General features: G+C 41.2%; 1 protein-coding gene across 4 annotated transcripts in view; it reads left to right on the top strand.

The window, feature by feature from the left end:
- Window positions 1-24,255, top strand: part of LOC122230421 (PDZ domain-containing protein 2-like) — a 122,985-nt gene that overhangs the window by 79,580 nt on the left and 19,150 nt on the right. For all 4 annotated transcript variants that reach the window (XM_042997037.1, XM_015544396.2, XM_007097440.2 and 1 more), the window contains 7 exons: window positions 8,517-8,628; window positions 14,839-14,984; window positions 18,015-18,134; window positions 19,157-19,271; window positions 21,782-21,855; window positions 22,032-22,257; window positions 23,168-23,285. In XM_042997037.1, coding sequence (XP_042852971.1) covers window positions 8,517-8,628; window positions 14,839-14,984; window positions 18,015-18,134; window positions 19,157-19,271; window positions 21,782-21,855; window positions 22,032-22,257; window positions 23,168-23,285 — 911 coding nt within the window. The remainder of the gene's footprint in view (window positions 1-8,516; window positions 8,629-14,838; window positions 14,985-18,014; window positions 18,135-19,156; window positions 19,272-21,781; window positions 21,856-22,031; window positions 22,258-23,167; window positions 23,286-24,255) is intronic.

The following is a 24,255-nucleotide window of genomic DNA, read 5'->3' as shown; positions in this document are numbered from 1 at the left end:
CTCTTACTCAAGCCCTGCAGTTTTGAAATCACCTCTCATTGTTCTCTGGGCCTGAGATCTCCATAGAAGTATTGTTGCATTCTGTTCCCTGTGGTTTTGCCTCTTCTTCTCAGATGGATTTCTTGAGGCCCCGTCACGCCCTCCCTTCTAGTAAAAACTACAGTGGCTCCCCACTTTTATGACATCTACTTTAATTGTGGTTAGGAACTGGCCTCCTGGACTTCACAGTCTCCTCTCCCCTTCATATCTGCACAGCCTGTTGTCTAAGATCTCCGTTTTTCCTTTAAGGAAACCTCTTTCTTCCTCTAAGAAATCTTCACATATTCCTTTGTTTTCTCTCTTCCACTGATTCTGCTTTGATTGTAAGTCCACCGCATGTTCTCAAATCCTCCTTGGTGTCTTGTGCAAACCTGATTTCTAAAAACATGCATTTCCAGGTACATGCATTTGAAACTGTCTTCTTAGAAGTTTGCAGTAATTTTATGGTGCTTTGTTCTCATCTTGAACTCAGCAAGATGGCAGGCATATTCTTGTGGCGTCCCCATTTGTTTTACTTTGTTCATTCATTAAATGTGCCACCCTTGTGTAGGTATGAAGTTGAAATGTTTATCTCTGCAGTCTAGAGCTATAATCAGAGTCTATGTAGTCATCAGATCTAGAGGCACCATGAGACTTGGTGGGGAGAAAGCTTGAGGTGTTTTGTTTGAGCTGAACCCTCACTATAATTTCATGATACACATTAGGTATTCTGTTAGTACTCTCAAGTGCATTTTTATTTAATCCTCATAATAACCCTTATAAGATCATTCTAAGGCAAATTTATCCCTTTAAAAATAAATACTTTGGGGGCACCTAGGTGGTTCAGTCGGTTGAGCATCCGACTTCAGCTCAGGTCATGATCTCACAGTTCGCGAGTTCAATCCCTGCATTGGGCTCTGCACACTGACAGTGTGGAGCCAGCTTGGGATTTTTTTCTCTCTCCCTCTCCCTGCCCCTCCCCCACTCCTTCTCTTGCTCGCACTCTCTCTCTCTCTCTCTCTCTCTCTCTCTCTCAAATAAATTAACCCTTAATAAAATAAACAAAACTCTAAAAAACTAAAAATAAACACTGTTGGGGCACCTGGCTGGCTCAGTCAGTAGAGCATGCGACTCTTGATCTCAGGGTCATGAGTTCAAGCCCCCCATCCAGCATGGAGCCTACTTAAAAATAAATAAATAAACAATCCTAAAATTTGTATGGAACCATAGAAGATCCCGAATAACCAAAGTAATGTTGAAAAAGAAAACCAAAGTAATGTTGAAAAAGAAAACCAAAGCTGGAGGCATCATAATCCCAGACTTTAACCTATATTACAAAGCTGTAATCATCAAGACAGTATGGTATTAGCACAAAAACAGACACATAGATCAGTGGAATAGAACAGAGAACTCAGAAATGGACCCACAATATATGACCAACTAATCTTCAACAAAGCAGGAAAGAGTATCCAATGGAAAAAAAAACAGACCTTTTAGCAAATGATGCTAAGAACTGGACAGCAACATGAAGAAGAATGAAACTGGACTGCTTTCTTACACCATACACAAAAATAAACTCAAAATGGATAAAAGATCTAAATGTGAGACAGGAAACCACCAAAATCCTACAGAAGAAAACAGGCAGCAACCTCTTTGATCTTAGCCACAGCAACTTCTTACTTGACTTATCTCCAGAGGTAAGGGAAATAAAAACAAAAATGAAGTTTTGGGACCTCATCAAGATAATTCTGCACAGCAAAGGAAACAGTCAACAAAACTAAAAGCAACTGATGGAATGGGAGATATTTACAAATGGCATATCAGATAAAAGGTTAGTACCCAAAATCTATAAAGAACTTACCAACCTCAACACCCAAATAACAAATAATCCAGTGAAGAAATGGGCAGAAGATATGAATAGACACTTTTCCAAAGAAGACATCCAGATGGCCAACAGACACATTAAAAGATGCTCAACATCACTCATCATCAGGGAAATACAAATCAAAACCATAATGAGATATCACCTCACACTTGCCAGAATGGCTAAAATTAACAACTCAGGAAACAACAGATGTTGGCAAGGATGTGGAGAAAGGAGACTCTATTGCACTGCTGTTGGGAATGCAACCTGGTGCAGCCACTTGGGGAAATGGTGTGGAGATTCCTCAAAAAATTAAAAATAGAACTACCCTACAAGTCAGCAATTGCATTGCTAGGTATTTATCCAAAGGATTTAAAAATGCTGATTTGGGGGCGCCTGGGTGGCTCAGTCAGTTAAGTGTCTGACTTCGGCTCAGGTCATGATCTCGTGGTTCACGAGTTCGAGCCCCGCGTCGGGCTCTGTGCTGACAGCTTGGAGCCTGGAGCCTGCTTCCGATTCTGTGTCTCCCTCTCTCTCTGACCCTTCCCCCATTCATGTTCTGTCTCTCTCTGTCTCAAAAAATAAATAAACGTTAAAAAATGTTTAAAAAATGCTGATTTGGAAGGGCATATGCATCCCAATTTTATAGCAGCACTATCAGCAATAGCTAAATTTGGAAAGAAGCCAAATGTCCATCAACTGATGAATGGCTTAAGAAGATATGGTATATAAGGGCACCTGAGTGGTTCAGTTGGTTAAGCAGCCGACTTCGGCCCAGGTCATGATCTTAGGTTTGTGAGCTCGAGCCCTGCACTGAGCTCTGTGCTGACAGCTCAGAGCCTGGAGCCTGCTTCAGATTCTGTGTCTCCCTCTCTCTCTGTCCCTCCCTCACTTACAGTGTCTTTCTCTCTTTCAAAAATAAATAAACATTAAAAAAAAGATGTGGTATACACACACACACACACACACTGGAATATTACTCAGAGATGAAAAAGAATGAAGTCTTGCCATTTGCAACAACATAGATGGAACTGGAAGGTATTATGCTAAGCAAAATAAGTCAGAGAAAGATATGATTTCAGTCATGTGGAATCTGAGAAACTTAACAGATGAACATAGGAGACGAAAGGAAAAATACAAACAGGGAGGCAAACCATAAGAGACTGTTAAATACGAAGAACAGACTGATGGTCGATGAGGGCGTGGGGATGGGTTAAATGGGTGACGGGCATTAAGGAGGGCACTTTTCAGGATGAGCACTGGGTGTCATATGTAAGAGATCACTGGGTTCTACTGAAGCCAAGACTATGCTGCATGTTAACTAACCTGAGAATTAAAAGAAAAAAAAGAGTCAACTGTCTAAAATATATACATACATACACACACACATACATACATATGTACATACTGTTGTTTCTATTTGCATCATGAAAAACCACCTCTGATGTCCATGATCTATTGATATATTCTGGGCGCAACCCATGTCACGACCTCTAGTAATGGAAGTTGCATTAACTTGGCATGCGGTGCAGGTGCTTCTCGTTCATACCGAGAGTGAGGCAGGTTTCCGCCATTGCTGGTTAACATGCCAATGTGCCCGACAGAGAGCGGCGTGATCACCACCCTCCCTCATCCTTTGGCTGACAGCTTATTGTGGTGCAGCTGGAGCCTCCATCCTTCCCTCTAGAGTAAGCTCGGTAATTGCAGCTCGGCTCTGTCTGGACCAGGGCAGTGATGAACTGTGGGGCCTGCCCCACTTCCACCGGCCTGGGCATTCTTTCTTCGCTCTCCAGGGGATTCTCTTACACACCAAAGTTTGTCCAGGTCAGTGCTGAGACCTGGGAGTCTCCTCACAATCAGATCCGTTCTAAGTACCTGTGTCAGGCACTTTCCCCTCTCCCCGCTGCCTCAGCCTCACAACGACATCCCCACACCTCCAGAGACCCTTTATTGGCAACTCCTGAGCCTCCAGGGGACCTCTTGTTCAAACTGGGTCGCTTTGTAGCTTTCTCCAATCCCAGCTTTAGAATTCCGTTTTCTCAAGTTGGATCCGTTAGCACATAGTCGTGCTTACTGGTTTCCAGAGTCTTGTTGCTTTTGTCTTTTGTTCTCTTTGAACCCTTGTGGGATGATGTCTGTTATTTTAAAATCTCTTCTCTGTCATTTGAGTGTGGCTTCCCATGAGGGGGAAAAAAGGAAGGAAATCTGCTATCTTTAATCAGAAAATTATTTAATTCTTTTTTTTTAATTTTTAAAAATTTTTTTTTTCCAATATATGAAATTTATTGTCAAATTAGTTTCCATACAACACCCAGTGCTCATCCCAAAAGGTGCCCTCCTCAATACCCATCACCCACCCTCCCCTCCCTCCCACACCCCATCAACCCTCAGTTTGTTCTCAGTTTTTAACAGTCTCTTATGCTTTGGCTCTCTCCCACTCTAACCTCTTTTTTTTTTTTTTCCTTCCCCTCCCCCATGGGTTTCTCTTAAGTTTCTCAAGATCCACATAAGAGTGAAACCATATGGTATCTGTCTTTCTCTGTATGGCTTATTTCACTTAGCATCACACTCTCCAGTTCCATCCACATTGCTACAAAAGGCCATATTTCATTCTTTCTCATTGCCACGTAGTATTCCATTGTGTATATAAACCACAATTTCTTTATCCATTCATCAGTTGATGGACATTTAGGCTCTTTCCATAATTTGGCTATTGTTGAGAGTGCTGCTATAAACATTGGGGTACAAGTGCCCCTATGCATCAGTACTCCTGTATCCCTTGGATAAATTCCTAGCAGTGCTATTGCTGGGTCATAGGGTAGGTCTATTTGTAATTTTCTGAGGAACCTCCACACTGCTTTCCAGAGCGGCTGCACCAATTTGCATTCCCACCAACAGTGCTATTTAATTCTTTTTTAAAAAAAAATTTTCTTTTACATTTATTTTTGAGAGACAGAGTGAGACAGAGCACAAGGTGGGAGGGGCAGAGAGAGAAGGAGACAGAATGTCAAGCAGGCTCCAAGCAAGTGTTCAACACAGAGCCCGACGCGGGGCTCGAACCCACGAACCGTGAGATCATGACCTGAGCCAAAGTCAGTCACTTAACCAACTGAGCCACCCAGGCGCCCCAGAAAATTATCATTTAATTCTTAAAGCCCATTTTAGAGATGAGGATGCTGAAACTCAAGGAGGTTGGCTCATGCACCTACACTGGTAGTAAAATGGTGCAACCAGATCTGTACCCAGGCAGCTGCTCTTAACCGCTCTGCTCTGCCACTTGTCTGTAAAGCCAGAAGCTAAAGATTCTGCTTCAGTGTGAATCTCATAGGCTACAAGTGTAGAAAACTGTCCAAACGGAAAGGCTCTAACTTGGAAATTGGCAAATTACGTTAGATTCCATTAATATAATGGCATTGTTGTATAACACATGAATTAGAAATTGCTGATGAATAATAGATTATACCAGCTGAACCAAAGGCCTTCCAGGAGCACTTTTTGCACATTTCATTTTAAAACAACTAAAATGACATCATTCCTAGAACAGCTTGATTTGTTCCGTGTATCTAAAATAATAAAAATACAACAAAGGGACTCTTTAGAGTGGGGACATTTTCAGACAATAGTCACGAGACTGAAGAGAGGCCCATTGTGATCAAAATTGCACTTTGCATATTGTTACTTCCTGTTCGTTGACTTACATACCACCTAAAATCATGACAGCTTTCTGTTGTGAGAGGGAAAGGTTCTGTTTAAATTCAGAACCCAATGCTAACACTTTGAGGGGGTTCTGAAATAAGATTGCATGGCTGCCTGAGCTCAACAGTGTGCCGTTTGCAACTCTCTGAGACGTCTCGAGGTCCATTCTTGTTGGCTTTAGTCACAGGCTTTCAGTAGTAACGTTAACACACCCACCATCTTTAACGTAAGATTTCTTTGGTATAAGAAATGATATTGGTATTTTCTAGATCATAGAAACCAAATGTCATTTCTTTCTTTGGTGCATTTCAGTTTAAAAAAAAAAAAAGTTATTCCTTAAGGCTGTGATTCTCTTACTTCGAAACCGCCTCTCTCAGATTCTGAAAATAAAGCAGAATTGGCAGCCGTGGGGCTCACATCACAAGAACACAGATTTGACACCGCGTGTGTGTGCTCTTGTGAAACTACACCCCTCAGCTTGTGCTCTCGTTTGCTGTACACATGATCTAGCCTAGATCTGGGATATATGTTATAAACAAAAGGGTGTTACTGAAGGGTCTCCATTTTTTTCCTTATCTGTCAGTGGAGAGAATATTTTTCTTTTACCTTGGGACACATGTTTGCTGTGAACATTAAGTGGGAAATATTTGAGGTGTACGAACTACATAATACGATACAGTATTGATCATCCAAAGTATTAACTTAATTAAAAAGCATCTAGGGGCACCTGGGTGACTCATGCAGTTAAACGTCCAACTCTTGATTTCAGCTCAGGTCATGATCTCACAGTTCAGTGACTTTGAGCCCCACGTTGGGCTCTGAGCTGACAGCACAGAGCCTGCTTGGGATTCTCTCTCTCCCTTTCTCTCTCTCTCTCTGCCCCTTCCCTACTCATGCTCTCTCTCTCTCTCAAAATAAATAAACAGTAAAAAAAAAAAAGTAAAAAAAAAAATCCTCTAAGGAGGGAGGGAGGAAAAATCCTAGTAATGCATGAAACTGGAAATTAGGAGACTAAGAAGTCTCAGCCTTACCTGTAATGAGTTGAGAAGGCTTGGGCAGGTCACTTGCCTTTCTGTTACTCATATGAGGGCTTATGTCATCTCCAAAATTTCTCTGTATGAAAACCTAGGGCCGTGCTGGAAAAACAGAGGGGAAAATGGAAGAAGGAAGCTTCATGAGTCCAGAAACATTTGGCTAGAATTGTTTTCCTCCCTTGACATGAGATCCTCAAACATGCTTTCTGATGGTTTGGGCCGTGGCTTCTATGTAATAAGCCACCCACTGAATGAGCACAGAGGAAGTAATGACTTACAAGCTGAGGAATCCTTTCTCTGTAGGCTGATAGCCCGGGTCAGGTGGTATAAGAGAAAGAACCAGGAACTTAACTCTGTCTCCAGTAATTGCTGTTCACAGTCTGGAGACAGGTTCTTTCCATAAAGCTTTTAAATTAAGCAAAGGAGAGGCCCCGAGGCTTCTCTCTAGATTATTCCTATTTGCATGTCTCCTCCTGTGCCCCAGATCTCTGGCATGTCTCCAAGAGGCTTCTTTTGCACTGGGTGTGAATTAAATGTTGCAGTTTGGGGTTGGGAAAGACATCCCTCTTGAGAATCTCTAAAATCATCCTCAGGATTCCAGTCTTGCCTTTACTTAATAATTTAAACCTGGAGACCTGCCAATCCCTGACATTATAATAGGGATTCACCAAATTTATCTTTGTTTTTATATATCAGGATGAATTTGTTTTCCCAGGCCCCTTCCTCAACTTACCTACATCTCCTCATTTCTCAGACCTTTTCTCCTCCCCTCTTTCTCATCCAAAAAGATAGGTGAATTTGAGGAGGGAGGGGAACTTGAGAAGGAGGTGGGGTTTACCTCAGAGATTACTCTTACTGCTTACTTTATACATTATCATATACTGAATTTGATACACAATGTATAATTTTTATTATCTGTTAACATTCAGGGTTTGGGTTGTTTGTTTGTTTGTTTGTTTTTACATCATAACTACATGACTTTCAATGACCATGAAGTGTTAAAGGATATCTTCTATGTCTTTTTAAAGTTCATATGTTTCTTCATGTGAATCCTACCTATTTTAACTAACATGACTTTTTCCCTTCAAAACCTCAAAGGAAAATAAAATTTCAAATGGGAAAGCTCATTGTTTGATCTATCTCATAAGTTATGTACATATAAATTTACCTCCCCAATTTTTTATACGGGCTCTCAAACACACGAGTCTCCTTTTCCTCTCTAATAAATGTAATTGGTCATTGTTAGCTTGTTTGGCTTTTCTCGGATAGAGGACCTTACAGACCTTGGGACCTTTCTTTCTGTACTGTCCCTTAGGGTCCGAGAGCATAGGTGCACACTGTGCAGACGTGTGGGCTGACTGTATGTGGCTGCCTGCACGTCGCCTGGGCAGTGCTGAACCCGTACGTGGGAGTATAGCACATAGACAGTGTGGTTGGCCCAAGAGGTGTACTTACTTGGCTCCACAAAGTTAACGTGTTACTGTGTTTTAGAATCTAATTTAAATTTCTGGTTTAATATTTCTTGCAATTTGCACTGTAGGGACAAGCACTCACCCACAAGTCAAGAAACCTGGGCTATAGTTAGTTGTGTCTTCATGACCACCTGGGTGACCTTGACCAACAAGTTTTCTCCAGAAGTAAAATGGCCTCTGGGGCCGTTTCCACTTCGAAACCTCCTGTTTCTCTGCTGTGCAGCCGAGGTAGCGTGCTGAGTAGGAACTTGCCGGCAGAAGGCTCTGTGGTTCCAGGTCATCTGAGGGCTTGTGCTTTGATCCCAGGAACCTTTTTGCCCACGTGATACCTGTATTGCTGCACTTGAAGCCTGGGGATAAATCCTGGGAGAGGGACCTCATCAATGATTGCAGGCTGGCCTCTCCCGTCAGCTCTGTGCTGTCTGATTTCAGATGCCTGGGACAGATGAGCCCCAAGATTCGTGTGGCCCCGAGGAACCCAAGGGAAACCTGGAAAGTCCCAAGCAGGGCAGCAGTAAGATGAAACTCAAGAGTCGCCTTTCAGGTAAGCGGAACTCTGCCTGGTATAGCCTGTCAGCTTCCAGCCTCAGGAGTGGGAAGATCAAGTCATTAACAGAATGAGCTCTTTTTGTCCCCTTATACCCTCAAAATTGTTTTTCCTTTAGGTAGTACATGCCCCAAGCATAAAACCGCATTCAGCCCGGCTGCCCACGTGAATATTTTTACTTGAGTCATAATGAAGTGACTGTCAAGTTTGTGAATCTCTGTTTGTCTCTGCTTAAACTTGATCATTTACTTCCACAGGACTTCAGGTGACCCATTCGCTGTGGCGTATTCCTACTGGCCTATCTTCTGGGCACATGTCCCTCTCCCCAAGCCTTTGGTCCACCAGAACAAGGGGCAGTGAGCTATTTACTATGAAATCTACATCTCAACTACGCAGGTGGAAAAATGGGATAGGAGTTGAAGCTTTTGGGAACAAGTAGATTTCCCGTTTCCTGGGTATAGCCTCATAGTAGCTGGCCTAGGCCTTGAGAGGAAAAGTCAGTGTCGAAAGCAGAGGCCATGTGCAGAGACCCGTTATGACCCGTGCGTCCTAGGCACTGTCTCCTTGGTGGGCTCTTTTTCCTATTAAAAAAAAAACTAAAGGGGCGCCGGCGTGGCTCAGTCAGTTAAGCGCCCAGCTCTTGATTTCAGTTCAGGTCATGATCTTGTGGTTTGTGAGTTCGAGCCCCATATGGGGCTCTGCACCAACAGTACAGAGGCTGCCTGGGATTCATTCTCTCTCTCTCCCTCTGTCTCTGCCTCTCACCCGCTCTCACACATGTCCTTCCTCTCTCCCTCTCTCCCTCCCTCCCTCTCTCACTCTCTCTCTCTTAAAATAAATAAATAAAATTTTTAAAAATTATTAAAAACACTAAAAATTATGTTTTATGGCTGCGAAGATTCAAGCTGGATTCATTATTCTCTCTCCATTACTATTCTTATAATTAAAGCTTTTTTGTGGGCCCTCAGCACTGTTTCTGCTGGCCTGTTGGAGAAGCCAGTCCTGGCTGCCCACCTGTGAAAGACATCTCATATGACCTTGGGCTGGTTATTTAAAGCCCCTGAACCTCCACTCCCTCACCTGAAAAAAAGGAGATAATCTGACTTTGAAAGGTTGAGCACATTAGGAAACAAACAAAACACATCAAAGTAGCCAGCCAAGAAATGTCAGTCCCTTCCTGCCACACAGATCGGTGGCGAGGGGTGGTGTCTGTGCCTGACAGCCAGGAGCACCGCCCCCCAACACTGCCTGGCCCTCTGCTGAGTTATTCTCAAGTAAAGCAACCAGTATAGGGCCACAAAATACATCTGTTTGTCTTTAAAAACCCGAGTAACAAAGTGAATTAGTTTGTATTTGTAACTCATAATCATTAAGCAGTATACACCTGAACAGGGGGTTGTGACAAAACAATGTACTCTGGCCAGAGGCTGGTAAGTCGTAGGACAGATGTGGTGCCCAAGGTCCCCGTGTGGAGAGGACAACCAAGCCCCCCTGCAGCCCCCGAGGTACGACTAAGAGAAATACATTTACCTTCTGTGTGCTGGGCTCCTGGGAGTCACGGGGGCATAGCAGACAGAGATCTTTAGGGCAGCTGTCATAGCAGAGTTAATCAACACCTTATTAACAGTTCTCAGGGGGGCCACAGAGCTCTGGAGAAAAGTCAGGGACCTTTGAAACCCGTACAGTCACATTCCTCGCTTTATGGATGAGACCGGAGAAGCTAAGGGAATCCCAAAGGTCACCCGGTGCCAGCAAAAAGATCTGCCTCCCAGACAGTTCTCCTTTCCACCCCTTGGCTTCCTGAGACTCTTGAAGAGAATCCTCCTCCCCAGTCTGGGGCTTTCTAGATACAGATGTGGGGAGGGTGATGTAGCTGGGGACCTTTCAAATCATAAATCTCTAACACTGTTTATACTATTAATTTAGAACAAGCAGTACATTCAGCTGAGTAGTAAATCCAGGGCTGGCTACTGTTTGCCACAAATGGATGTCACCCTCCCTTCCTTTCCTTCCCAGACATCTGCGGCCATAATAAGGAACTATGTATATAACATGCACGAAGTCAGGGAGAAGTCAGTGTTCAGTTCCCAGCTCTGCCTCAGTTCCTCAGTCCCTCAGGCTATGTGGCCTGAGACCGATGACTTGAATTCTCTGAGTCTCTCTTTCTTCATGAAAGAGAGAATCCTCATGTGTAAAATGAGGATTCTAAATTACTTTTATTCTAGGAATCAGTGTACCGTCTCAGTTGAAAGATGGAGAGAATGAATGTGGCATGGCCACTCCCGAATATGGTAGCAATAGCCCACATGATAGCTGCCACTGTTGTCACGTTGCCGTCATTAACATCAATTCATCATCGTTGTCTCCTCTTTCCCTCTCAACAGAGGAAGATGGTTGAGGAGGGTCAGACAAGAATATTCTCGAGAACTTGAAGGCCATGATAAGGCTCGAACGAGAGTGTTTCTGGGTTGTGGCACTTAGGGGAGGCATCCAGAGGACACAAGATAAAGGAGGGCCAGTATCTTGGCAAGATTTGACAGAACCAAAGAGGAAGAAAACAACGGTGTAGACTAGGGAGAAAATGCATGAGAAATGTTTAGGGGCAATGGGGGAAAATTGGTTAGAGAAGTTTTTGGCAACTGTTTTTCCTCCTCAGCCATCTGAAAGATCCAGTAACTCAACAGGAACAATGATTGAAACCAGCAGAACTTGTCAGAGAGATTAGGGGTAAGGAGCCCCTCAGGGTGGGAGCCGATGGCGGCAAAGTGAGGTAAAATATCAAGCGATATTTATAGGCTCCCCGGTTTTGGAAAGGATGCGGGAGGAGGACAAATCTGCTCCTTTGAGAATCAGCAGGCTGAAGCAAAGAATTCGTGTAGCAGGGTAATGGGAGATAAGGCTGGAAAAGCAATTTGAGATCTATGAAAGAGGCTTACGAGTCTTCATTCAGTGCTGTGAAATATGGTTCAGTCTAAAGACATTTGAATACAGGAGATTTTAATGCGATCAACTGCTAATTTGTCCTGTAAACTTAGATGTTTACTTCGTATTTTCTAACAGTGAGTCACTCTGGTATTTACGTATCAGTATATTATCTACAGACACTACCGTATGTGGTTTCTCTTCTGTTGAGGCAAGTGCCTCCCTGTTGACTCAGAAGGCACTTTCTTCTAATAAATCTTTTTCAGATGAGTAAGCTTGCCAAGATGGATTAATCTGGTCATGAATTAGTAAGTCATGAATTATTAAGGAGATTCTATAAAGAAGTTCCAGCCATTTTCACTAAGATTTTTGCCTATCTTGGCTCCAAAATGACTGAAGCCATTTTATGGAACATTTTTCCTGATATTCTAACCTGAATTTTCCTTACTTCATACTTCCTTTTTTGCCAGCAGGGTTCCCTTTTCATTTTGGTATTTTTGATTTATCCACATTAATCCCTTAGGTTTGTGATCTTTTTAAATGGAAATTTCTCTTTGATTGCAAAGGAGTTTCAGGTGTTTGAAAATCTGTATCACAAAGTTAATATGTAGCTTTTGAAAAACCAAGCTTTTAGTGATGTTCCTGTTAATATAACTGTATCCTCACTCTTCCAACTTTTCATCACTATTAAAAACTCAATATATTATTTTTAAAAGGCTACAGAATCATCTTTTTTATTCCATGAAAAACTTTCTGAGAAATGTTTAGGTAAATTGAATTTTAGGTCATCAAATGAAACATTACATAGTCTAGGAGAACTTAATATTACAAAGAATCTGTATGTGTATATAGCTATACACACACATATGTATATATACATATAGAATGTATAATGTAGACACTGTAGTATGATTATAGCCATATTCAATGTAATTAAGCCATCATTTAAGATTAAAGTCCCTTAAATTATCTTATTTTTAAAAAGCATATAATATAAACTAGGTATTGATAAAGGTTTCTTTAAAAATTACTGTAAAAATTTCTTGGGGCCCCCGGGTGCCTCAGTTAAGCTTCGGACTCTTGGTTTGGGCTCAGGTCATGATCTCACAGTTTGTGGGTTCGAGCCCCGCATTGGGCTCTGTGCTGGTGCATGGAGCCTGCTTTGGATTTTTTCTCTCCCTCTCTCTCTGTCCCTCCCCTACCTGTGTTCACTTGCTCTCTCTCAAAATAAATAAACATTAAAAAAAATTTTTTCTTAAGACACAAAAGCTCTAAGCATAAGGGGAAAAATTGATATATTATACAATATTAAAATTACGAATTTTTGCATCATAAAATACCATTAAGAGTGAAAAGGCAAGGAAGTCACAAAGATGGAAAAAGATTTACAGAACATAGATCCCATGAAGGACTCATATTCAAAATATGTTAACAATAAAAAAATAAAAACTTCTATACATCAACAACAAAAAGACAGAAACCCGATAAATAAACAAAAGACTTGAACAGGCACTTTACAACTTAATAAAAATAAAAATAAAAATAAAAATAAAAAAACAGCCCCTCTGCAAATTTACAAAAGTAAAACAGCCAATAAATATTTGAAAGAAACTCAGTCTCATTGGTCATCAGTGAAATGTAAATTAAAAACCACAATGAGAGGCGCCTGGGTGGCTCAGTCGGTTGAGCTTCCGACTTCAGCTCAGGTCATGATCTCGCAGCTCGTGAGTTCGAGCCCCACGTCGGGCTCTGTGCTGACAGCTCAGAGCCTGGAGCCTGTTTCAGATTCGGTGTCTCCCTCTCTGTCTGTCCCAACCCACTCGCATTCTGTCTCTGTCTCTCTCAAAAATAAATAAACATTAAAAAAAAAAAAAAACAGTGAGGGGCACCTGCCTGGCTCAGTTGCTGGAATGTGTGACTTTTGACTCTTGACCTCAGGGTTGTGGGTTCAAGCCCCACATCAGGTATAGCAATTACTTGAAAATAAAATGTTAAATAAAAAACAAACTTGAAGTGGCATTACAATATCCACCACAGTGGCTAAAATTAAACTGGCACTACCAAGTGTGACAAGGACGTGGGGAAACTTGGACTCACACATGAATGTTACAACGTTGGTAAAGGTGAATGTGTACCAGTAGCTCAGCAACTTCGCTCCTAGGTCTGCACCCCACAGATAGGACTTTTATAAGAGTGTTTCATAATAGTATATTCTAAATCTTGGGTCAGCAAACCACCATCCACAGCTACATGTGTATGGACCACAAGCTAGAAATGCTTTCTGCATCTTCAGTGGGTTGTGTTAAAAAAAAAAAAAAAAAAAAAAAACATTTAAAGATTATGCAGCAGAGGCCACCCATGGCCCATAGAGCCTAAAACATGTACTATCTGGCCTTTACAAAAGAAAAACGAAAAAGAAAATGTTGACCCTTGTTCTAGATCTAAAACTGGAAATAAACCAAATGTTTATCAACAACAGAATGCATAGCCAAATTGTGGCATGTTTATACAATGAAATAGTATGCAGAAATGGGATGAACAAACTATTAGCAACAGCCAATGTTTCACAAACAGATGCTAAGAGTAAGGAGCCAGATATAAAAAAAGTATTTATCATTTGTGTTCATCTATATAAAGTTTGAAAAGGCAAAAGTAATCTATGATATTAGAAGTCATGATAATGGTTACCCTGGGTGAAGGGTGGTTAGTGGTGCAAAAATGGCTTTTGGGTTCTGATCGTATTCTATTCCTTGGTCTGGGTGTTGGTTTTTAGAACATTTACTTTGTGAAATTTCTTGAAACCATACACTTATATGATTTGTGCATATTTCTGTAAATTGTTACTCTTTAATAAAAAGGTTATTTAAAAAGTCATTAAGTGAAAAAAACCACCTGCCACAAGAATGGAACTATGCCAACCACAGAATAATGTTCCTCCATCACTAGAAAACCACCTATACTGATGGCATTTTCACTATCATTTATTGCCATATCGACCCTGGCTACATCTTACTTGGATGAAACATACATTTTCCCATATCCCGTCTGGTCCCTTCAAAAACTGGCACATTCTTCACAATATGGCATTAATGGCCTCAACATACACCCAGCTTAGGCAGAGCTTATTGGTAGAAAGCAATGAGCTCAGTGCTTTAAAAGTATGAGACACCAGGCCTTATGAAAACCATGAAGTGTGGACATAAATGCAACAAGTTTATGCATATGATGCTCTGATAAGATTCTTTAAATCTCGTATCAAACCATGTTTTTCCCCGTTTTTTCAAGGGGGTGTACACCGTCTAGAGTCTGTTGAAGAATATAATGAATTGATGGTACGAAATGGGGACCTGCGGGCCAGAATGTTGGAGGTCTCCCGAGATGGCAGAAAGCACTCTCTTCCCCAGCTGCTGGACTCTACTGGAACATCACAGGTAGGACAATACCATAGAACCTTTTGTTTTCTCATACAAAGTTGCCCAGTTAGGGATGTAAGAGCATGTTTCCACCCCTGGGTCTCTAGGCTTTCAAATATTTACTCTTTCAGAGACCAACAGGAATAGCCGTGTTATGAAGAACTTCCCATCTGTGTGGGCAGGGGTATTTGGGACTAAAGATGTAGCACGGAGAGCGAGGTCTATCCATGGAGGTTAGAAGGAAGTCAGCCTAGTATTTGGAACAGTAGAGAAAAATAATCCCTTGTTGGATCTCGACATCTTGCTCCCCTTCCTACTGTGTGTTTTGGAACTGAGAGCTGCTTTCAACTGCCAGGAGACAGTGGCGCCTCACGGTCTGTGGTCAACCACCATCGCTTGTTTAGTGGGTGCGTCAGGTGTCAGCATAACCACCGGCTGGGTAGGTGGGTGGGTGTTGGGTCGTATGAGAGAGAGAGAGGGAGTGCATGTGCGTGCCTATACTGTGTCTGGGATTTTACCTGTTACACAGTAATGACTCAAACAGGCAAGGTCAGTGGGGCTGCAGATAGGGGTGAAGTAGGTGGTGATGTTAATATTCCAGGGCCTGCCTCATAAGAGTTCAGAGCTCCATAATTCCTCACAGAGGCTCTTCCTCAATTACATCATCCTCAACACAGTCAACAGGGGAGACAGCTCCTAACCAAGTTGAAGGCAGGCTCAGTCTCTGGGAAACTTGTGGAGCGTTCTTTGAGTCCTGGCATCATCAGCCAGAGAAGCCATTGGCATCTTGCCTACAACAAAGCAGAGGAGGAGGGTAGCAGCAATGACATCCATAAGCTCATGTAGACTCACAGATGGTAAAGTCGTAAAGGACGTGTAACTGGTCATCTGGGTTGGGTCATTACTTTTGGTGTATCATCACCATTTTATTGACAGGCCAATGAATCTCAAAGAGATTGAATATTTTGCTCAAAGTGATATGCCAGAATCACTATAAAGAAAGTTTTACCTACCCAGTAAAATAGTAAGTGCCCACGTTCCATAGGCAGTTGCTGATCAGGTTATTTTGTGTGGAATCTACCCAAAGACAACTTGAGTTGGGACATGGAGAAAAAGCAGAGCAAAAAACTTGCATGGGTCCTGGTTAAAACTCCTCCAAACCCTTGACTAGAGACAAGCCTATGGCCTGCTCAGAATGATCCAACTGGGCCGGCAGAGTCAGGGGGTGGATCAGAAAGTTGTAGGAGAGCCACATTGTGGGCTATTTTAGTTTAGTGTGGAAAGTGAGAGAGGGTTTCCTGCCATCAGAGCCAAGGATGTCTAGCACTGAGGTGGCGATTTCTTAACTGACCTGCTGAGAAACCTGACCATATTTATTATTTAAAGCCCAGAAATACTTATTTGTAACCAGGCTTCCAGAAAGCACAGGCTAGTGAAGATTTTAAAGGAAAGACTTTTTCCCCTTTTCAAACTGTCCTTTTTCTTGTCTTTTTTTCTGCCCTTTTCTTTTTCTCCCAGGATTCACCCTTCAAAATTTTCCCTGTTCTCTCTCCCTCCCCTACAAAGCATTGTCTAGAGTAGAGCTACTCAATACAGCTTCCTGCAGTGATAGAAATGTTTTATGTCTCTACTATCCACTGTGGTAGCCATGTGTGTCTACGGAGCACATGAAAAGTAGCAAGTGACACTAAGGCGTGTATTTTTTATTTTAATCTCTATTTAAATATAGACCATGACAGGTGACTTAGTGGCTGCCATATTGGACAGCAGAGGTCTAAAAAATGCAATGGGATCCCTGAAACACATCAGGAGAGCAATGAAGCACGCAGACCTCTGGTTCCCATGGGCTCCCAGAAGGGGGATGGAAGGAGGTGCTGCTGGAGATTGGTGGTGAGAGAGTATTCCCTTCTAAGTCCACACATGAACCTCCATATTTGAGGGTTGAAAACCCATAGGCTATGTCTGCCTATCTCCATGATGGTTTCAGTAAAAGGGTAGTAACCTTGCCAAGCCAACATTTTTTAAATGAATCAGAGTCTGGGAAGCCAACATCGCTGGCAGATATTTTGTAAAACTGCAAAAATATAATTGTTCTAAGCTGCCAGGAATACAAAAATATCATTAGCAGACATCTCATTTCTACCTTTGAATGTAGAATATACTAATTAAGGATAGCAACTATTTTCTGATGTCTCTTTTCTCATATTAAGCACAAAGTTATTTTTTTTTCCTTTTTTGCTTATGCTGGAATATCTGTCTCATTTAAGAAATTTATTATTCTAAGAAGAATAGCAAGGAGCTAAATTGTAGAAGATTTTAGCCCTACATTTTCTTTATCTCTCGTTCATGTTATAAATAGTGTACCCTGCTTCCACACACGTACATGTGGGTGATGGACAGGAGAGGGATTGAGATTCAAGCTCTTGCGTGCCATAAAGGGGAAGGTGTGGCTTCTGGGAAAGAATTTTATTTTCCAAACATGAGGGATTAGAACCGAAGCTGCTGCATTTCTCACCAGGGTGTTTTGTACAGAATAATAGTTGTCAGGATTTACGGTTTGGGTGTTATAAGAAACAAGGGCTTGCTAAGTTTTTGGTTGAGTGAATTAAGCTTAAAATGGCAAGATACTTTCTAACCATGATTGTGAACTTGGCATGGGGGTAAGGGATGGCTTCCAGGGAGAACCCGGCCACAGGATGGCCCTCCTACATCTCCGAGGCCTTTTGGCTTCTGGTTCCTCACTCCATTCCAGAAAGCAAGAAGAGTCGGATCTGTGGGGTACAAAGAGCAGCACTGAGTGCCAACAGCCGCCATGCAGCTCTTCATGTGCAGTGGAAGGCACGGCAACCTACTGCAGCCAGGGCTGTTCCTCCAGTGTTGTTGATAATAAACTTCCTTTAAGCTGCTGGACCAGAGGTGGAGCAGGGAGAAATGTCTGTGTCACCCAAAAGACAACTGAGGTTTTCAAAACCTGAATATATTTTTATGCCAGAGGCCACAGGAGGATAAATGAGACTGTCCCTGACCTTGCCATGTGCTGACTTCTAGGAATACCAGATTGTAAAGAAGTCCACCCGCTCCCTAAGCACCACTCAGGTGGAATCTCCTTGGAGACTCATTCGGCCATCGGTCATCTCCATCATTGGCCTATACAAAGAAAAAGGCAAGGTGAGCTCCCTTCTGCAGTTTTGTCCTCCAAGTGAATGTTAGTATATATTTCTTTTTTTTTTTTTTAACGTTTGTTTATTTTGAGAGAGAGAGAAAGAGAGTTTGTGTGCAGGGGAGGGGCAGAGAGAGAGAATTCCAGGCAGGCTCTGTGCTGTCAGCACAGAGCTCAATTTCACGAACTGTGAGATCATGACCTGAGGCGAAATCAAGAGTCGGACATTTAACCGACTGAGCCACCCAGTCGCCCCTGTTAGCGTGTATTTCTTAAATGGTGAATTTTGTTGTTGTTTTTACATGAAATAAAAATTAAAAGGTATAAAGAGGAATAGATTAAGTGGCCTTTATGTAGATTTGAGTGGATTCCTTTGCTCCTTTCCTGTGGGATTTGACATGATCATGCCCTTTTGTCCTTATGACTTAGGGAGTCACCGGCACCTGGGAGCTAGGGTATAGTTGAGGGTGGAGTGAATGTTCCAACATTTACTACTATTGAAAGAAAGGCCACCCCTGTAGCTTCAGGGGGCATATTCCTACTTACCCTTTTGAATGAATTTCATAGCATTGCCATTATCATAAAGATAATAATACAAATACCTTGATATTATACAAATATCAAAACATCCATCTTGATACAACATGGAAGTACTGAAACAAAAGAATAAAATAAGTATGGCCCCTAAATTGTGTGAAACGACTCTCCTGAGCTATTAATCAATCCATGTGAAATTGCCATTTTTGGAGATCAAAGATTGTCAAATACTGGCAATTTCATGTTTCGGTGTAAAACTTTCTCCCTTTAACATAATGCAAACCTAGTGCACTGCAAATAGATCTGAGGAAGGAAATAGAGAAGGGAACACAAATTCATAGCTGGTTATCTTAACTCTGAGCCTAGTTGGGAAGGAGACTTCAGTTAAATACTACAATGGGAAAATGCCCTCAGTGAAATACTGAGACAAAAACAGATGCCCTCAGTCAAATACTGCAATGACAACCTGGACCCCCTTCTGCTTGGGGTGTAGGGCCTTGGCTTTAGCATTGCTGGAGGTCGAGACTGCATTCGAGGACAGATGGGGATTTTTGTCAAGACTATTTTCCCAAATGGATCGGCTGCAGAGGATGGAAGACTTAAAGAAGGTAGGAGAAAGCCTCTCCGTGGTTCTCAGTGGTGGTGAGTTCTGATTCCATCAGAATCTGCCTCCTTGCAAGATGTGAAGCCAGTGGCACAGCAGCCAAAGCCATGGGCTTGGGGGTCGAGAGGACATGAGCTGAATCCAACATTTACTGCATCATGGCCTTGGACAATTGATGTAACCTGAGCTTCACTTGTCTCAGTTTGTAAACTTGGAATATTAACACCGATCTTAAAGAGTTGTTGTGAAGATTAAATGAGATGATATGCAGAACATGACTTGATATTTTTATTTGGTCTTTAAGTGTCTATCTTGTCCCATTGGATCTTGATCATATTCCTTGCCTTGAAAATTCCTGAGAGCTTGCAGGCCATTCTTGCCTCAGGGCTGGAGTACATGCACATCTTTCATATTCTCCATGCTACCTGACATTGTGCCATGCATAAACATGCTAGCAGAGTGCTTTTCTTTCTCCCAACTATTGACATGTGAATGATATATAACACTGTGTAAGTTTAAGGTGTACAACATGATGATTTGATGTGCATATATATTGGAAAATTATTAGCACACTGAGTTAGCTAACACCCTCATCATGCCACTGAATGACCGTGGTGGTGGGGGGTGAGAACATTGAAGACTTACCCTCTTAGAAATTTTCAACTGAACAGCACAGTATTGCTAACTATAGTCACCGTGCTGTGTGATAGATCCCCAGAACCTATTCACGAGTCCTGATTTTTCTTCCTCCCTTATTAGCACACTTCCTTCGTGAAATGATGAAATGACACTATTTGTAGTTACCTTTAAAAATGCTATGACTGGTCGGTTCAGTTGACCCAAATTATAGGTACTATTCTGTTCTGCCAGCTTATTTTTTTTTAACTGATAAGAGTCCATTGGAGTCTCCTTTTTCAAGCAGAGCTACCCTAGGAGCCTGTATGCTAATGGTAAGACGTGACCAGGCTTATTTTGATGGCGGAATATTTATTTCTCTTTTTTAGAGGAAGGATTAACTCCCAGGTGGTATTTGTGTCTAGTTTCAGAACAATGTAAAATTCTAACAGGGTGTTTTTTATAATGAATGTGCCATATGTTCATTTGATTGAAATTCATCCTGCAGTACTGGTAGAATGGAGACAAATGGAGGAAAAATCAATAGTTAGTAAAGGTTAATAGCACTTGATTCTCCTAAATACTGTTTTTTCATATGTGTTCATTTACAATAAAGGTAAGTCATTGGAATGGATTTTCAATGTGTTGAATGATCTTTTAAAAATCTTGTATAAAGATTTTTAAGAGCATGAGCAATCATTTTAATGATCGTATCCTTTTCCCATATGGAAGCAAACCAAGAACCTTACCTAGTTAGGTGGTTATTTTTAAACAGATTATTTCACTTATTTTACAACTTCTGTAACTGCATTAAAGAAAAACACATAACAAGTGCATGGAGGTACTGCCACCTTTTCAACCTCATCTACAGGATTCCTTTAATGGAAGGCACAGTGTGCCCCTGGGATTAGCTGCCCAGTAGAGGTTCTGCTGCTGTTGCTCTTTGTTACAGGTAAAGGGAGGCCTTCGTTTGTCCTGCACCGCTGTGTGAAGTTCATCTGTTCTTCTCTCAGTGGCCCCTTCGTAGTGTTTTTGATGAACTGTTATTCCAAAAAAACAGACCATGTTACGAGAGTATAAACCAAAACAAACTGAGAAGTCAACTGGATGTCCAATTTCTCTTATAGTCCCAGCAGACACTATCAACAGCTGGAAAAATGACCTGACCATGCGTCCTTGGGGTTGAAGATGAGTCCAGGATAGTTTGAGAGAGAGAGAGAGAGAGAGAGAGAGAGAGAGAGAGAATGAGAATGAATGAGAGAACAATTTGGCATTAGCCCACAATAATCTCTCTTAGTCTTAATGACTGAGAACCTGGAACAACATCAGTAAGACCAGGCATCTAGACTATTTCTGGAGGGAGGACTGCCATTTTTAGATAATATCTCAAAAGTTTTTTGTCTCTGTTATTAAAACCATTTTCCACACACCATGATGATTCTGCAGGCTTGAAAACCTTGTCTTTCTGCAAATACAGAAGTGGCTTTCTCACATGTTATATATATGTTCATGCTATATTGCCAGTAGGTTTAGGTTTTTTAAACAAACACTATGAGGAAAGGCTTGGGACTCATTATTGCATTTTGATCTCTAAACTTAGGACACCTGTTATCGAACTTGGCAATGTCTAAAGAATTAGAACTTAATGCTTCCCCTGGTTGTTTTTCATTAAAGATGGAGATACAGAATTACTGCAAAAGAATATGTATTGTTATTAATTGTCCCATTTTTTGAAATTCCTGAGAGCTATGCTAATGAAAGTAGGCTGGAACAATAAAAGTCCTTTTATAGAATTGTAAATCAGGTACCATATGGTATCCTCTTCTAGTACTGACCATGCAGTTAGATTCTAGTACATCAAAGTTTGATGTTAATGTAATTCTCCTATTTTGGCACTAGGGGATGAAATCCTAGATGTAAATGGGATACCAATAAAGGGCTTGACGTTCCAAGAAGCCATCCATACCTTTAAGGTAACCACATTCTTATTTATCTCTTTTATCTTCTTGATTTCTTTTCCCTTATTTCCTTCTGGTTTGGGTTCTTTTTTTTTTTTTCTTTTTTTTTTTTCTTTTTTTTTTCATCCTTTAATCTAGGAGTAGTCTGAATGTTTTAGCATTTAGAATGTTTTACTCTCTTGTTTTCTCAGCAAATCCGGAGTGGATTATTCGTCTTAACAGTACGCACAAAGTTACTGAGCCCAAGCCTCACACCCTGCTCCACACCCACACACATGAGCAGATCCAGCTCCCCCAACTTCAACACCAGTGGGGGCAGCTCAGCAGCAGGCTCCGACGAAGGCGGTTCTTCATCCCTGGGTCGCAAGGCCCCCGGGCCCAAGGACAGAATTGTCATGGAAGTCACACTCAACAAAGGTGATACCAGCTACTCCCCACTTCCTTACATTCTCTCACATAATAATTTGTCATCTGTTCCTAGGTTTCGTTTTTTTAATTTTTTCTAGGAACTGTTCCTTTGGAACAGTTTACTGCCAACAACGTATGGTATTCTGTAAATGGACAGTGGGATCACACGTAGAGATTTTAGTCATTTTGCTAAAGTGAAAAAGAGTTACCAGTAGTACAAAGTCTTTTAAGCTCTCCCCAGATGAATCACTGTGTGTCAGAAACTCATGTTTAAAAAAAAAAACCAAAAAAAAAAAAAAAAAATCACTGACTGACTTAATTCTAGGGCTAATAAAAAATTTTGAAGAACAAAAGATTATAGTTGAGAATACAGCTAATAACTATAAGTTGTGGGTCTTCACCAGATCTTACAGCCTTTCATCTGTTTCCTTTTCCTCTATACCTACTACAGAAATATGAGCAATGAAGTAACCAAGAGATTAGTTGCTAAAAAAGATAAGTGAAAGAAATGTATCTAGAATAAAAAATATTGGGACGTCTGGGTGGCTCAGTTGGAGGATCATGGGACTCTTGATCTCAGGGTTGTAAGTTCGAGCCCCATGTTGGGTGTAGAGATTACTTAAAAAATAAAATCTTAAAAAAATATATTACTTTGACTCTGCCTGTTTCCAAAAACAGAATTGAGGAGGTTCTTTAGACTAAGCAGAGAGCAGACAGCTGAATAATTCAGTCCATAGTTAGCCCCTGGTTCTGCCGTGGACTCATTTCATTTACAGAGTATGATAATGTTAACAGCAAAAAGCAGGATTTACATTCTCAGTCTGGTCAAAAATAAATGATTGCTGGTCTGAATATACAGTGGTGTAGCTTCATATCACTTATACTTTTTTTTAACTCTGTTTTCTTTGATGCCTCTCAGAGCCCAGAGTTGGATTAGGTATTGGTGCCTGCTGCCTGGCTCTAGAAAACAGTCCTCCAGGTATCTACATTCACAGCCTTGCCCCAGGATCAGTGGCCAAGATGGAGAGCAATCTGAGGTTTGTTGTAAACCTGATAGTATAGGCTTCTGGCATGTTCGTGAATTTAGGAATGAATATATGTGTAAGATATCTGCCCTATTACATTCTTTTGTGAGATTCTAAACTTTTGTATTATTTGCAGTGATAGTATAGCCAAGACTACAATTAATTTCCAAAGATGAAAAGCTAATGTAGAAGTAGAGAACTATAGATCTTGGCTTCCCTATTTTGATCTGTTTGGACTCAGAAGCTCAGTTTCAGAAGCTTGACAAAATACAACTCTACATAGATACCTATGTAGAAAGAAATATTTTCTTTCACTTTTATATTCATTTATGTAAAATTCATATGTGATGCCAGGAACTGCTCATAACAGTTCAGAATCACTGGATACAAAAGAGTCCGAAATCATGCCCTTAAACCGGGGGCCTCTGTTATTATTAAGTACAATCTCTTGACCTTTCCTGTTGTTTCATTCCTTTCTGAGTGATGTTGTCTAGATGCTTATTGTCTGAAATCACCACATGTCTGATTTCTCAGTCCAGCTAGTTGAGTTGTAGCATGGATATTCTGTTATACAAGAGATGTCTAGGTGTTCTATTATATAGTAACTGCAGTGGATCTGTGCCCACCCAAACGCCACAAGAACATACACGTAGTGCACAAAGCACTCTGTGTAAACAGTATCACTTTTCCCCCCCATAAGCTTCTAAGTCCTTGAGCAGTTGAGGAATTGTCAAAATGACATGCCTTGAGGTTGCCATTTTGGGGCCCTGTTAATAGATTATGTTATGTTTTTAGTTAATCATCAGAGTGAATTTTCATACAAAAAAAATTTAGCAAATCATCCAAAGTACATTAAAGAAAATATACTTTTAGAACCCAAGGAAAAAAAATCCTTTAATGACATCCCAAGATGATGTTTCTTTCTTGAATGGTTCCATATGTCTGGAGCCTGCCAAATGAACATTCTTCAAACACCATATAA

Source organism: Panthera tigris, chromosome A1 (assembly GCF_018350195.1).
Source record: "Panthera tigris isolate Pti1 chromosome A1, P.tigris_Pti1_mat1.1, whole genome shotgun sequence".
Classification (NCBI taxonomy): domain Eukaryota; kingdom Metazoa; phylum Chordata; class Mammalia; order Carnivora; family Felidae; genus Panthera; species Panthera tigris.
This window is presented reverse-complemented; position numbering and strand designations above follow the sequence as displayed.